Raw genomic sequence first — 17,235 nt, 5'->3', positions numbered from 1 at the left:
ATTTTAGCGTGATGCAGGTCACAGGACTTCTATACAGCCACACAGTCAAAGTTTACTACAAAACACGCAGCTACATGGAGCTTAAGAAGGGCTAGGAAATAAGAAAAGGTCGGCGAAGGTGTGAAAACCCTTTTTGTTTTCTGAATTGCCTGATATTAAACTAAGTTTTGCTGCAGCTGTTTGATCCGTTTGGGGAAATGACTGAGAGTGAGGAGCTTCCTCTCCTCGCAGGGCACTGCAGCAGCCACAGAACTGCTCACAGTTCCTCTGCAATTGGAAATGGCTTTGCATGTGATTTATTATGGAAGTGTTCTAATTCCCTCATTCAAAAAAACCCATTATTTTCAAGATCTGCTCAGATCTCGTCCTTCAATCCTCCCATGGAAGCCAGAAAGATGACTAGAAAAACTAAGGGTTTCCCCTCTTTGGAGTCTCCCTAAGTGACTAATGAACTTTGCTGCTCAGAAGCCCTCACCATCCCCCGAGGCATGCAGTGTAAGTGCCATACTACCTCGCCTCGAGACAAACCTATAAATAAATGCTTACATCGTGTCCTAGATACCCGGACCTCAGCGGGATGTGTGGAAACACACCTGCAAGCATTGCCTCCTTTGGCTGCAAAAAGCACTTTTGTATCACAGTGGGAAATGTTCCATACATCGACATTCTGCAGCCCCTGGTTGAGAGGTGTCTCTGTGGCTGCCAGACTTCAGGTTCTCTTTATTAAGTGAAATAAATGGTACTGATAATTACTCCAGTGAAGCGTTTGTGAGAATTGCTTGATTTATGTGAGCAGTGCCGTGCAAGACAGTTTATAACTGTTACTGGAAGCAGAATAATTCTCCCTTGGAAGTGCAGAGCATATTCCAAGCAGTTCGTTAGCAGCCCACACTGTCCTTTGATCCTGACCTGCTGGCTCCTTGCTGCTCTTACTAGGAACATCACACAGAGTTTTGTGACACAAAAACTCATAACAAATGTCTATCACTTGACAAAGAAAAAAACCCCGCACATTTCCAAAGCAATGTCTTACTGCAAAAAAGTGGAAATTTCCTCACCTGAGCAAAATATAGGAAGATATTTTTAGCAGTGATATTTAGAGCATTGTTGAGCTTCTTCCACTATTGCCAAAGTAGTAATAATAGAAGCTATGAAGAAATACATGATGTCTTAAAAATATATATGCATTTGGAACTCCTAAACAAAGATCCTGTGGTAATCACTTCAACATTTCACCATTTATTTTCAACACTTCAATTTAGCATATCTATTTTGTGACATCATACTCCAAAGTTTAGGATGTGCTTGTGGACCTGTCATTAAGGGTAGAACAGTTAAACAAGCAGCATCTTACATGAAAGAAACAGTCTGTAGTGCAAACATGGAGTGCTTCACTGCTTCTCGCTCATCTACCACGTATGAAGGATTCAGGACTGAAGCTATTCCTCTAACTTTATAAACTGAATATAATAAATGCTGAGAGCTGAGCAACAGATAAAAAATGGTCCACAGAAATTGTCCAAGCTTAACTGCCAGCCTGACGCATTGCTCCAATGTGTCATGCTGCTCTGAAGTTAGTGCACGCATCTGCTTTTGAAGGAGGCAATATCTCTGGGTTACACCAGCAAATTGATGAGCAGGTCAGGATCTCAGAGAGTGGAAAGAGGGCAGGGGAAGGTTACAAAGAGAAGAAGTGGGTGCTGAGGGCAGCAGTGTTTCTGCCAGCAACCTCAGCCTGCTGCCACAATGATAAGCATGTCTTATGTGCCTAAATTTGCATTATGTGAAATGTTTAACAAACAAACTGTCTTTAAAATACTTTTCAGTTTCAGACTGAAACTTCAGCTACTGTACTTAAGCCCTGAACTTCAGCTAAAAAATAAGAAAACTTTCCAAAACCCCTTGCAGCTTCTGCTCATTATTCACTGATCTCATGTCTAGCATATTAAAACCATTCATGAGAAGCTCATTAAAACTTAGTAAGAAAAGTCTTCTGGTGTGTTTCATCAGAGGAGATAATAGCCTACAATCTAGAGCATGAATACGTTACAAGAGACAAAACAGAGCCATTTAGACAAAGAACACTTGGAATGCATTGTTCTCATAAGCAGATGTTAAATTACTTCACTGTAAAGTGGAATTTAGAAATCCCAAATAAATGTTATTTTTATGTGAACAAACAGTTTATTATTTCACTGGGGTGACACAAAATTCTTGTAGATACGTCTCACCATATAGGCAGATGTGTTGAAAGTTTGATTGTTGACCAAAAATACTGCTTGTAGATGCATGCATTGACAGGGAAGACGGAACGGGTGCATCCTGACGGGTGTCCTGACCAGCTCAAGCATGAATATAATAATATAAGTTTCAGATAACCTATTTCAGATAAGCCTGCTGGCTCGAGATTAGGTTGGATCATCATCCGTCTCATCCATGGCACGTACTTAGAGCTGCAGATCCTTGTGTGTACAGAGGACGAGGAGCAGAGTCAACTCTGAAGTTATACCCTGAGATATGTTGGGTACACAAACAAGCTCAGAAAAACCCTCAGCCTTTCATGGGCGTTGTTAGTATTAAATGCATACAAAACAAAGCAAACAAAAATAAAATGCTGACTTCATGCTTCATGCTTGGGTAAACACCTCACATTCTGTTGTCACATTCTGAGGAATATTGATCTTGGTCATACATTCATCCATTGTTAACTTTCTTTTTAAAAAAACCAGCTCTCTAAAGTCCATAAATCTTCAATATTCACTTCAGAATGAGGACTATAAACATCAACCTTTAGAACCTATTGATGTTGTTTGTAATATCTTCTCACAGTTGAATGCCACAACATAAGAATACTTAGAAGAACAGCGTATCAAATGGCAATGTACTTACATCAGTGTCAGGTCCCTTGTCAGCTCCAGGACAAGAGAAGGTAACGAACTCATGGCATCTCTTATGAACCACAAAACAGCAAACTGGTAAGAAAATGGAAAACAACAGTTACAGAGGCATGAGTTTGATTTCCTCTTGTTGATACAAACGTAGTTATGCAGGAAACAAGATAACACTTGGAGGCAAACATCTCACCTGTAAGTCATTCAAAGAAAGTAGAGCCTAATGCTAGACACAGACACACAAGAAAGGCAGATATCAAGTAAACTATGCAATTACTGAGGAAATAAAAACATTTAAAAATCAAAAGACAATTTTTCAATGATTAAGACATCCCACAGTGTGAAAGTTTAGTGAGGAATGAACAACACTATGAAGTCGCTTTTCCTGAACCCAACCATGTTGTAGCTGGAACTCACTCTGTGTTCAGGCAAGAACAGCAGCCATAAATGAGGTATGTTAAACTGGAAGGAAAGCCAGCCCTGGGCATGGGATCTGTTTTCCTGCATGCTTTGATGAAGATGTCTGAGAAAACCCAGTGTCTTTGCTAGTTAATTATGTCTGTGAGAAACCAAAGCTCTAAGTGAAGACTCTCATGGAGAACAAAGTGTTCTCATATCACAGAGTGGCAGGAGATAACGGGAAAAGAAAATTAGCTTCTGCTTACAGAATAATTCCCATTTAGAAATTTATGAATGATCTGAAAGAACTTTCTTCATATAAGGAAAGCTTATTCTAATCTAATTATATAATGTGACAGAGCCTATAGGCTGTCACACAGCAGAGGTCACACACATCCCCAAAAGCACATATGAACAATTTGCTTGAGCGAGCTTTGTTTCACTAACAGGCACTGTAGCTTTTCACCCTTACAGAGGTTCTCTTTTTGTTTTACTCTTGGTTCTGGTACATCATCATCAGTCCACATTTCAGCAGAACTGAAAAATCTAGAGTTGAGATTTGGAACATCCTGATGCAAACACTGCACTATGAGGTGGTTTTGCAATGAGTCAGAAGGTTGTAATGAAAAGTCCGAAGTAATACACAATTTCTTTACAGATAATACACTGTGCTACCTGAGCACTTCAGACTGTTTCCAGTAAAAAATGTACAACATCGTGAAGGAGAGTTTTAAAAATATCAAATGGATTTCTTAGACTTAGAATTGCAAGCAGTGCATTTCCAATTTCACTGGAAACCAAGTTCCAGTCTCACAGTTTTTCAAGACAGCTGATTTCATGTGGAATCTCACTTTTCCTTCCCCTTCATAACGTGCATGGAGTTCTTTCACCCAATGAAGAGAAGTGGGAAAGATGCTATCAGGTGCATTTGGTGTCACTGCAGTGTACAACCCCTTGTGCCACCACAGTGCCATCCCAGCCTCCTGTGCAACCTTCAGGCCGTCGGCTGGCTCCAAAGAAGTCTAATCACCCTCGCATTTTTCTTCAGCTATTTCTCAGCAGTGGCCCATGCAGCAATCGTCTCCAACTGTTCTATTTCTGACATGGCATATGTTTATTCTTTGGACAAATGCTGCAAAATGGGCTTTGCTCCCCTGTTTTCATCTGTGCCGACTTCATAAGAGCCACAGTTCTGGCTCCATGCTCACTGCCCACTTGCTTGTCTACTTTGTTAATCAATCTATATCCCAATGAATCCTACAATTATCATTTTGATAGTTTGTTTCCACCAAATGAAAGACCACTAAGTGGCAATTACTATTAATATTACTTGCAGCTGAAAAATGTTTCACTTCCAAATCATACTTTTGGTTCCAAACTTTCCACTCTTGAAGACAATAGCCTGATTTGTGTTTGCAGGACCAAATCGCATGAAGAAAACTAATCCTGTTACGTCCTTCAGAAAATAAAAATGTTAAATAATTTCTTCTGTGAGCAGTGATCATCTATTTGGAAAAAATAGAAGATCATCTTCGCAAAGGAATGGAAAAATACCTCTGGAACTGAGCTGCACTACTGATGTTTTCTTACCAGCTGAGATCTTAGGCTGGCGAGCCCAGCTCTGCCTTTACTCAGGAACAGAGGCAGTGTTGTCATTGCTTTTAACACTGATATGTAATAAGTGTTAGGACATGTAGGAGAAACACTGTCACTCACTGCTGCCATCCCATCCTATGGCTCTGAACAGCAGCCTCTGGCTTCCACAAAAACTCTGCCAATCACATCACAATGAAAACTCCAACTCAGCTGTCAACACAGGCAAGCCACACAACATTCGACCTACTGGGCTTCAAACTACACTCCAAACACAATCACTAATTAAAGCTTCATACAGAAGAACTTTCTAACCCTCCCTGTTCAACCCTCTGCTAATGGCTCGGCGCTCAAACCTCACCACCAAAAGCCTCCATTCCTTCTCCTGGATTTCCTATTTGTACATGCTGTGTGTTACCCTTCTCCACAGAGCTCAGTTATTTAGTAAGCAGCTCAAAAGTATGACTGTCTCATGTTTTGAGAATATTCAAATGAAAACCACATACTTTGACATAAAAAAAGAGATAAGCAAGTCTTGGTGAATGATAAATTCAATGGCAAATGAACAACACTGGGCTAAGATCCCTTGTTAGCAGGAATCATACATACAATCCCACATCTAAATTTTCATTTTTCCAATTCAGCCAATAGGGCACATTTTAGTCGAAGTTTTAATTTCAATAAGCAATACGTTACTCGAGAGTTCGTAATAAGGAAAATCACAGGCAAGTGAAAACAAAATATTACCTGCTTAAAATACCACAACATTTTTAGTAATAAAGCTGAGAAGTAACCTTTCAGTCGTTACTTGTTATGGAAAGATGCTAATAGCTTCGCTTCGCTTACTGCCACTGCTAAGAACTCCCATTATGTTCATCACCTTCTCCTAATGATAGCTCTATTACACCGCTTTGCAGAGGCTGCCAGGAAATTTGTTGCTTTACATTTTAACAAGAGTATAAGCAGGAAGGAGCTGGCACACATTACGTGTAGTTGCTGGAAAGCAAGCAGCATCTCCAGGCTGACGGTTACACAGCAAGGAGCACTCTGCACCTTCTCCAAACACAAGCAGACGATGCACTGTGCAGTTTGGGGATTTATGATGTATAACCGAGGGCAATTCGTTCCATCCAACACTTTTCTGTTAGTTCACAGTGCTGAGAAAAGCGTGTCGTTATTAAATATATATATTGCCATCAGTCACTTTTAGTTACAAGGCAGTGCCATAAATTTCAAGCTGTTTTCTAAATTATCTGACGTGTGAAGGTTATCAGTATAATACATGATGGGAGTTATCTGCTAAAAAACGCTGTTACTCGTAGCTTTTATATATGACACAGACTGGTGAGATAGAAATGAAATATTACAATAATAAATAACAGAAGCAATCTTCTCTATTAGATGGTCTATAAAGGAGAAAAGCTCTCGCTGAGCCCCCGTCACCCACACGGCATTTAGCCGTGCATCTGGAGAGCTGTACAGACACGAGCATTCCCAAGAACTGGGGGTAAATGTATTGAGCCAGAAGTCATGCATGTTACATGCTTGGAATTAGAAAGATCCAACAGATATTTAAAACCACAGTTCTACTCGCATTTTTGAGAGAACAACCCCCTGATGGGCTAGATGAGATTTCCCAGTAGAAGTGGTCCTCTCTGCTATGGCCCAGATTTATTTCAGTAAAATAAATGAAGCTGTGTGGAGAGCACAAGTAAAAAAAAAAACAAAACCCTTTCTGTGCAAGTTAATTTAAAAAACTCGATGGCAGCAAGCAGTTCTACATACGTTCAACTGATCTGCCAGAGAAACCAGTGAGCTTTGTCAACCTTTGACTTATTTCTGCCACAGTCGCGATTATTTTCCCAGCTCGAATCATATTTTTTCAAATCTGAAGTAGCATAAAAATCCTCTATTAACTTTCGAAACAAACCTTAAAGCTTTGTCTCCACTGCAATGACAATTATTTGCCTGACATCAACAGCTATACGTGTGCTTGCCTACATAATTTGTTTCTAGGGTAGAGTATCGATTCTCTCAGAGGTAATGGAAGAAGAGGTCTGATCAGCAGCAACACGGAAATTACTCTGTGCAACAATATTTGTTCTTGGCTTTTACTTTTATTGTCTAACAGAGCAAGAATTGATTCCAAATTAGACCAAGGAGTTACAATAAAACTAAAATAAGCATGAAATCACTCTCTGCATTTGTCTCAGAGTGTAATAGGGAACTTTAAGGGCCTCGGTAGTCATATGGAGCACTTCATAATTTTTATGTTGCTATTTTACATGCTTTGCATTTTCAGTGAAGCCACAGAATTTCCCCAAGGGACCCATATTACTGCTTGACTTCTTCTTTTGCTTTCTGCGTGACACCGAGCAATGAACAAATTTGTCACATGGCATGCATTAGCTCCTTCTAAGATTAAATACAGCAATTACATTAAACAGAAATAGAGTAGTGTATTAAAACAGACAAGCCATTTCAGTATTAATTACTTTTTTCTTTTTTTAAATAAGCACTACTGTTTAAATAAATTTACTAGGTATAGAGTAAACTCAGGAATAGGGAGTATATCTCGAGCATAAAGTGTAACAATTAAATAGGATTTTCTCTTCCTCCTGCTCTGAATATGATGCTATGGTTATGACTTCTACAAAAAATCCACCGTTTTCACTGTATTTAATACAAATGAGGGTTCTATTATATATCGAAGACACAAGTCAGAAGAAGTGCAACCTCTGAATGTAATGGACATGAATCCACAGGGCATTTTACACATTGCTTCGCCCTAACTTTTTCAACACGTGCAGTTTGTAACACATCAGCTACTTTTCCTGCCAATGTTTCACCCCACGTACAGGAGAAGGCTACCTCAAGAGAGAACCCGAGCTAGGGCTTAAACCTGATACATGCAAACTCTCCCCTTGTCACTTAAAATTCCCTTCTCCCTAAAATTGCCCCCAGTCCAGTGCAATACAGTCTGCTCTGGGATAACATGGCTCACAAGGAAAACAGCCCTCTCCCTCGACTCCTTATCCTCTTCTTAAGCTTCTTAAAGCTCTTTTATAACAGCATGAGGTCACACAGCACCTTAAAGTGCTCACCTATGGAGAGCTATACCTTGCTTGTCTAACGGGTTACCTTTATCTTCATTGCAGTTTCTGCAGTCCTCAATCTACCTGCTCCAAGCAGCAGCAGAAACTTACCTTGAAGTCAAAGCATGTGAGCTACAAGATGACAACACAGACAAACTTAGGGCTGATTCCTCACTCTGAACTCCCAGAGTCTGCCAGGCAGTAACTGGATGCATATCCTCAGCTACACTGAATTGTACACAGCGTACAGGGGCTGGAGGGGACCTCTGGAGGTCATGCAGTCCAACCTGAGGTCATTCAAATGTCTGACTTTGCTCCATAGTTTTTCTTTGTCAATTTGGTCAAGTTCAACTAGGCTAAATAAACAGGAGGGAGGACAGAAATAAAATCTGCTACAAAGTAGAAAAAAGAAAAAAAAAAAAGAGAAAGTAATAGTTGCAACAATATCTTATTTGTGGGAAAGGATTACGCAGATCGCCTGGACAGTCTTAACTACTCAGGTCATTAACTCCTTTACACTAAGAACAAAACAGTTGGATGCTGCCAGTAAGCTGGCTTTGCAAGATCTACAGCAGTGTGCAAATACTGGCTGCATGCCTGGCTGAAGCTGCATATGTATTTTCATCTCCAGCAATGAATTCAGCAGACCTGGTAGTGCCCGGGGAGAAAGACATGAATATATTCCAGCAGCTGTGTGGGCAGCATTTTTAAAACAGTTGGGATATAGCAAAATACCTCACGTACCACACCTTCTAGATTTGACATTTCTACCTTCAGTTACAAGGAAAACAAGGTACATTATATTATTTTTACGCTGCCATGCTTGCAAAACAAAAGAATTAGAAGATATTAATTTCCAAGTATGTCACAGAAAACTGCTTCAATTCATTGTTAACTGTGTTCTTTTTTTTGAACTTTTTAAGACAGACATCACCATTCCTGTGGAAAGTTCTTGCTAAAATTTCACAAAGCTATTAATCCTACTCCTTCGAGGCGCCCCATTTTATAAATGAATAATAATCCAGAAGCCACCTATCAAAGCCAGAACCGAAATAACTATCTCAAGAACTCACAATGGCAAAAAAGATGACCCGCTATGCCAGGCTTCTTCTATCACTTCCGTAGTTCAAAACCACTGTAGTTCAAACACCTGCCTTTAACACGTTGTGTGCCAGCAGCAGAGGCACTGCAGCAGGGCAGGGTGCAGCTCCTGCAATTCAGCAATGCAACATAAAGCCCACAGATATTTCCTGTGAATGTTCATCCTTAAGAATCTGCACTACTTCATCGATGTGCCTAACCTCAGAAATGGGATGTCTGGAATAAAACAGCTGTCTTCAGCTTGTTGTGTTAACAGATGTAAAAAGAAACGGGCTGAGAGAGCGGGTAATGTGGAGCAGCACAGGCTGTACATGTTTCAGGACAGCATGAAACCAATCTCCAGCATGCAGCTGTTGGATGTTATTCGGTAAAACAGCCAGAATCCCAGAGGGCTCCTTACAGGGAGCCAACAAAAAGTAAAGGGGTTTATGGAAAACCCCAAAACGGCTTCTGCCAGAGCTGCTCACATTCCAACCGTGCTCCTCAACGAGGCAGTGAGCAGCCACCAGGGCCTTCCTCTTCTGGAGGCTTTGCCACCACGCTTCCAGCTCATCCAGCCTGCCCCCAGCCTGTCCCCATCCCACCCTCTGCCCCCATCCTGCCCCCAGCCCAACCTGCACCCCATCCCCGTGGTGCTGCACTGCAGGCTGCAGGCGCTTCTTGGTAACATCTGATCTGCCTCACAGCTGGAAGCATGGAAATCTGAACGGCTACAGAAAATGTCCCAGCACAGCTGGTGGGTTTTACCGTCAAAATCATACAAACGTTTGGAAATATTTTAGTACTGGCTTTATAGCTTGCTTTGCTCAACACCTTATTAATAATTCAATGATATCAAGCTATGGGTAGTTGTAAACCAAAACAGTTCCTTCCTTTAGCATGATTTGCAATGGACAACAACAGAAGCAAAATGCCAGATCCAAATGCCAAGAGATGAAAGCAATGTGTTCTAGCGTATTTTGAATTAAAATATGTGTATTTAGTTCTATTTGAGAAACCTTTTAACTTACTAACAAAATTAATAAACCTAACTTGGCAGTAAACACAATCCACACATGAATTCTACTACTGCCAAAAGATTTACTTTATTTTGTTTCCCAGGATGTAAGTGGGGTCAGGCTGACACCAAACGAGCTGTTTGCAATAAGAACAGAATCATCTCGCCACCGCTGAGCTCCAGGAAACCAGCTCCCTGCAGCACCTGCCTGCATGCAATCCCAACGGGAGGATGAATTCCCAGTTACTGACAGGACAGACAGCCACCCAATTCTACGTTTACTGACACGTGTAAAAGCTGTTAAAAAGATGATAGCATGCTTTGACATTAACTTCCACACAATTGTGATTCCAGAACAGGGCAGTGGGGCTTCAGAAGTATAAAAGCAAAATATTCCTGACTTGCACGTTCATTTTTTTTTCTTAAAAGCAGAGTGCTTCGTTTTAAAGGATGGAAGATCCCATCCCATCATACGAATGTTATTACAGCTCTTATGTCCTATTTATGTCTCCCACTTCATATTTATGCTTGCAACTTTCATAAAGTCATAAAGTCATGTATGAATAAAATCACGACAGGAACAGCAGCCCATGCTTCCCTCTCGTCAGTCTGATTTCATTTGCTCTTTCCAGTTATTTTAGCTTGGGGAGGTTTAAATCAAAAACATCATTACGAAACTTATGCCACAAAAAATCCACCTTATAGTGCTTAATGTTAATGATTCTCTCTGCGAGAGTTTAAAGTGCATTTAGACAGCAAGTTAACTCCAACAATTAGCTCATTCCTATTTGCACAATTAATCAAATTTGTGGCTTGTTCTATAGTATATTCTGTGCTAAAATGACTGCATTAATAATGAATGATATTAATTTTGTGTGTGGAAGGCACACACACACACACAAAAATAAAATTGAAAAGCAGTATTTACTCATTTACTGACACCAAAACAAATCATTTGGATGTAATGAAATTGGCAGTATTCATTGTATTACTGGATCTGCAATGCCAATTTCAATATCTTTAGTTAGAAGATATGTAGGCATTCCCATTTTGTGCTGGGTTGTAATTATTATTAAGATTCAGATCTGATAATTTATTCTACATTAGCTCTAATTTGATAACTTCATTTGCCTTCATGCAAAATGAGTATTGATACGTAAACATTACTGTCCCATTAATTCAAGACATATAAAAATAATGGTCAAATAATGGTCCAGTGATCCAACAGGAGGGAAGATATTAAAGATGTGTTAATGCTGCCAACACAGTCAGCTAGGGAGGGCAGCCACAGCATCTGCACAGCTACAGACCTGAAGCTTCACCCCTCGAAAGCAGACTTTCATGGCAAGAACCATTCCCTGCCTCTCAGCCTGAAGTGTGACTGGAGCAGCAAAGAGCATTTTAAACATGAAAAGGTTCAAAAGAGAGGGCTGAACTTTTCAAAGGTTACGAAGAAAAAAGGGGAAGCTCATCTTCTCCTGGGCATGAGGGATACCTATAAAACCATCATTTTGGACACTTCTCTGAAAGGATTCAGGCTGGGGTTTAAAATTTAACCACCATCCTGTTTTGTGTGGGTTTATATCAAGAAATTGAAGCTCATTTGCTCATTTGTTTAAGATTTTTTCCTATTGCTGTTTCTCTTTACTTTTCTGATGTTATTCAACAGATGGCCAATATTTGTTGCAAGTCTCATCCAATTAAATACATCTTATTAAAGGGTCATCTGCTAGAAACTTCAATAACACTTTCCAACTCTCATCAGTCACTGAAAACACAGTTTCATCCCCATGTAACAGCATCCTCTCGGGAAGCAATCAACAAGAAACTCTGCATTAAACCAATAGGAGTCAGAAATCCGTTGTTAAAGGAATTTAAACCACATAAGATGAAAAACTCATATAGAAACCAACTACAGAATTTCAAAAATTTGCCCTTTGCTGATAGGTGGAAAACTTTCTGCAGTGTTTTTGAAGGGTAAGTTATGGACTTAGATCAATTTCTTAGGTCTGGTAGTTACCAAAACAACGTGGCTGAGTGAAGGACATGAGTATATATATATATATAATATATATGAGAATAATTCCTTCCAAATAGTAGAAGTAATATTTGTGGTAAATACCCGTGGGCTCATGAATGGGCAGCACACACAGGAAGCACAGAGTCATGGAAACAGCTCATAGAATCATAGAATCTCCAAAATTGGAAAAGATCTCTACGATTATCCAGTCCAACCATCCACTGCCATCAGTTTTTTCCCCATGAAACCACATCCCTCACTAGATCTAAACATTTCTTGAACACAAAACATCAGTGGTACGACCCAGATGGGACTTGAACCCACAATCCCCAGCTCCGGAGGCTGATGCCTTATCCATTAGGCCACTGGGTCACCCGTTATCTGTGATTAAACGACCTGATGACTCATCAAGTCATTTAATTACAAATGAACGATTCACATTTGCAATAGGAATTACAAAGAAAATTTTCAACGCTAAGAAGCAGGTGAAGACGGGAGCTCTGCAGCAGGGAAAGTATGGCAGCAATCAGCAGGACTCCCCAGCATGCAGTCACTGTAATTTTTAAAACCTGTGCACAAATTCAGGAAAATTAAGGCAGCTACCAGTCTGCTACCTCAATTGAGCCCTTCCCAGTTTGTGCTGCAGGCTCCCAGTGCTCTGCTAGCTCCTACGTCTGCTCTCTGAGGGAAGCACTGCGTCAGGGGATGGGGCTGGCACGGCAACCATTTCTTCAGTCGTGCTTACATGACTACTTTAATTTGACATATGGCACATTACTGTCAAAACCAGTGGTCCTGTCTGCTTGCTGCTATGTATTAACATCTACGCAGCCAATTTGTTTTTGGCAAGGTTGGATTTTAGCTGGAGCAGTTCCCTCAGCTTGCTCAATGCACAGAACGCGAACATTCACAAAAACAGAATACAGGACCTCCGTGGCAGCCTAGATTTATGCCAGGTTCATACCAGATAAAGCAGCCGCGTGGTAATGACCTATGGGAATGTCAGAACTCAATTCACATCGCGCGATGAAGTCAATGAACCGAGATGCTCTCTGCAGTTTGTCTTGATGGCTGACAAAGTTATCAAAACATTTCTCAAGCACAGAAAACACTCCTAGAACTTGATCTTTGTCTCATAAACGAGCTCCCAAATTAAGCCTGAGTTCTTAGAAAGCATCATGGATATTCTTGTTATTCTGTCATATTGAAGCTTGACTACAGATACACAGGAAACAGTACGCAGGCATTTTCCACTGTATGGTCACGACATATTTGTGCAGCTTTTCTTGGCTCACTGGAGCAGCAATATAAACAGCATCTCTCAGTTTATGTCAGACAGAATGAATAGTTTTCTCATGATATGGCTAGGTAAATACTATTTTCTATCCCATTTATTTACTAAAAGCAATATATTAGTGTAAGTAACAAGCTAGGCATAAATGTCAGTGATATGCCAGCAGACATTTATCTAAGAATATTGCTTACAACAGGCCAGGAATTTTCAAGTAGCAACGCTAGAACTCAGTAAGTCATCACCTGAGCCCCCAAAACCAAAAGATTGCAAACTCAGATTGCAACTCATTCCGAATGTCTGACTGTGTTCCGAAGGCTCAGCAGTGGGGATGGCACTGCACACATGCATGCATGCCATGCACAGCCACGAATGCAAGCAGATGCACTCAGTGGGCAAAGATCACACACAGATGGTACTGCTGAGTCGTTACCATGAAGCCATAATGAGGAAAGACATGGATATGATGGAAGCACTTCAAGGGGACAGGATTTCTTTGCCATGCCACCAAGTCCATACAATGCTGATGGAAAACTGAGTGCACATGACAGAACCTCGAGGTTTGTTAAACAATCCAGAAAGTCTGTGGAAAGTCAGCTCATTTGCATCATTTCCTCAGTGCTGCAATGTTTCTGTATCTCTTACTTCCCAAAACATAATCCAGATACCCAATGCTGCCCATAAATCCCAGCAGATCAAAGCCTGTGTTTGACAGTGTTTGTCTGTAGGTCTCAGTAACAAAGATTATCCTACAACAAGTTTGTAGCAAGCTGGTAATAAAAAGCCACATTCTCCCTTGCATCCCTTCCCATATTAGTCCTTATACTCAATAGCCTGAATAAAGCACTTTTATATAATGCAGCTCATTCATCACATCTCACCCACACTTCTTAAATGCTGTTTAATATTTCTGATTGTGCACAGGCCATTACCGCAGCCAAAAATAGTTTTTATTTTCAATTATTTTATGCCTTTTAACACCCCACGCTTCAGGGTGCTTAAATCCTTCACAAATTGAGTAAAATAATGCAGAAAAAGTGCATGGAAGCAAGTGTCTTATGTAAGACTGCATGCTCTCCTTGTAAACAATGTGACACTGTTGCAGAAGTGGATGGAAAATAACAAATTCCAAGTAGTTTCCAGCTGGCACACACACGGTATGTTCTGTGTGAATTATGTTGAAGCAGTATAATAAATTTCCAGCTCCAGTTTGAAACTGAATCCCACATACCATAAAGCACCATACATCAACACGCTGCTGTATAAGAAATCAAGCTTGCAACGATACCTGACTGCAACATGAATTTTCAGAGTGGCAGCAGCAGTGCTTTAAAGCAGTTATGATTAACACACAAATATGCCATTCTTAATGTCAGCTCAGAGTGTGAAAACGAGACTAAACCGTGCCTGGCAAGAGGACAGGAGAGAGGAGTGAGCATGTGAGCAGGTCACAACACGGCACATGGAGCCTTCCCACTGCAGTTCCTTTGGAATTCCTTCCCCCTTCACCTGCTCTCCGTTATTTCAACACTGTACGCCACTAAAGCCAAAGATATTGCTTTGCAATATTAATTGTTACATTCTAGGGGAAAAAGAAGAGACTGAGTTGCACTGAATGTGATTGGTGAGAACACCTGCAGCTGAACAACCCATCAGCGTGTTTGCTCTGAAGTTCGCTGACTGCATAAAGCTCATTATAAACAGATTTATCAAAGTGACACAGAAATTGGAACAAACCAACAATGAGCAACAAAAAAAGGAACAGAAAAAGTGCTATTTGTTTAAAACGTGTGGTGCTGACAAAATGCCCTGAGCCAGCCTTGGACGCAGCCCCAGTCTCCCCAAGTCACTGCTTTTCAATTCTGTGGTCTCTCTGCTTTACAGCACAACTGCAGAGAGGGGTGTTGGTTGGTTTTGAACATTTTCTCCTCCTTGTTCTTGGTCACCCTTCTGCTAAGCAGCAGCTCACTCCGTAATGCTGACAGCAATAACTGTGAGTCTCAATGCCTTCAGGATTCAGCGCTGGTTCTCCAACTTCACCATAAAACCTACAGAACTGCTGTATTCTGGAAAAGAGATTTTTGTAATGATACCATTTCCATCGCTTTAAGCTTTTTAAAAACCATAAAATAATCAAAACTTTCCCCTTTAAGCCTCTGCTACATAAGTGTAAAGTGGATTTCTTTGTTTGTGTGGGGAAAGATCACATTAATGTCTCACAAGTACACAAAGTTTTTCTTAGTTTGGCTTTTATGTCCATTCGGAGCTATTAGCACAGTAAGTCTATTAACAAAGGCAAGGGGTTCCACAAGTTCAATTGTGGTAATTAGGCTTATTTCAGCTGTAAATGACTCTCTGCTCTGAAGAAAGATTATGGCTTTTCTTCTTGCTCTATTACCCAATTGGCATTTAAGCCAATCTGCTAAAAGTGTATCTGCTTCAATGGAAGCTCAAAATAACCTATTAAAGGAATATGTAAGTCTCTGAGCTTTTTTTTATTCCTTAATACTTTAATCTAATAAGAACTATTATATTACTAAGAAATTGTGGTTGAATCCGTTATTCAGCTCTCCTCAGTTCTTTCATAATTCCACTTCTGCTGTCAAGACAAAACCATGAAGCTCCTTCAGAGGCTGAACGTCTGCAGCAGCCTCAAGTCATCCTGCAGGCTGCAGAAAACTGCTGTCCCAACTCCCATGCCCCACGCTTAGCACACCAAGGCAATGCCATGGCAAGGCAAGGAGTATGGCACCAGAATTCCCAGCAGCGTTGGGAGTGAGAAAGGGCAGAGCTACAGCTCCAAAAGGAGCTTTTGTGCCATACAAATCATCCCAAGATATATGCTGGCCTCTTCATTTCAGGATCTTGCAAGTGGTGCTTTGTTAAATGCTCTTTTAAATCTACGTGTGACAAAAGCAGTAATCACAAATCCCCTTTCAGACACACTGTCCACTGAAGTTCCATTTCCAGTAATGCTCTACGTATTCATCATTCTGTTGGAGAGGAATTTACAACAAAGTCTGTTTGGCTTTAGGAGAGAAAAACATTTATGTTCACACAAGGGCTTCCTTTCCATAGGGCTTAAATTTAAGATAGTACACCTGGCTTCCTCCAAATCCCATCAGCAGAGCTCTCCTTTTTAAGATGATGGACACTACTGTGAAAATATAAACAGGTCTTCCCTTGCTTATGCTGAGCAATGCATCCCTTGGCTTTTCTCCTGGTTTACAGCAGATTTTTCCTTGTAAATAAATAATAAAGAAATTACCCTGCTTCGTGACTGAAGCATCATGATTTATGAAGCTGCACTGGGAGAGGGAATTGCACAGTTTCCTGATTATTACAGATTTATAAATGAACACCATTGGATTTATCTCACCCATGTGCCTATAGAGTTTGGATCTGTTTGAGCTCATGGCCTTATGGCCAATGGAGGGAGGCAGGATTTCTTTCATTGAAATGCTCTTCACACCCTGTTGCAAATGCCTGTATCATGTGGATGCTCCCCTATTAGCAGAATGCTTTAGGATGAGCGTAATCACATTTGAGGAGAGCCCGTTTCTCTCCATAGGCTATAAAAGGATTCTCAGTTTAAAATTTACAGTGTTGGCATTTAAATGTGAATGGATTAAGCTCATCCTATACGTTGGCTAACGTAAAATAAGGTTTAAGTTAATAGCATTATCCGTGTATGCACTGTGCTTAGAGCCAGCCACTGTGCAGGGCTGTCTGAGCACACTGCAGCAAACCATGAGAATTCCCTGCCTATTGGGAGCACAACCTAATGCACAGCCTCATGCTTTCTGGATTCCATTAGTAGGACACTCAGTGAAGATTCCTTTCCTAAG

At 40.6% G+C, this 17,235-nt stretch overlaps 1 protein-coding gene and 1 non-coding gene across 2 annotated transcripts in view; both read right to left on the bottom strand.

The window, feature by feature from the left end:
* PRKCA (protein kinase C alpha) overlaps window positions 1–17,235 on the bottom strand; it is a 113,296-nt gene that overhangs the window by 64,432 nt on the left and 31,629 nt on the right. Inside the window, exon 3 of the mRNA XM_042832837.1 lies at window positions 2,890–2,972. Coding sequence (XP_042688771.1) covers window positions 2,890–2,972 — 83 coding nt within the window. The remainder of the gene's footprint in view (window positions 1–2,889; window positions 2,973–17,235) is intronic.
* TRNAR-CCG lies at window positions 12,396–12,468 on the bottom strand. Its single transcript has one exon. It is a non-coding gene; the product is annotated as a tRNA-Arg (tRNA).

This window comes from Centrocercus urophasianus, unplaced genomic scaffold (assembly GCF_019232065.1).
Source record: "Centrocercus urophasianus isolate 14NV4802_14NV808 unplaced genomic scaffold, USGS_Curo_1.0 seq_40, whole genome shotgun sequence".
In the NCBI taxonomy this organism is placed as follows: Eukaryota; Metazoa; Chordata; class Aves; order Galliformes; family Phasianidae; genus Centrocercus; species Centrocercus urophasianus.
Note: the sequence above shows the minus strand (reverse complement) of the source record. Positions and strands in the feature narration are given on the sequence as shown.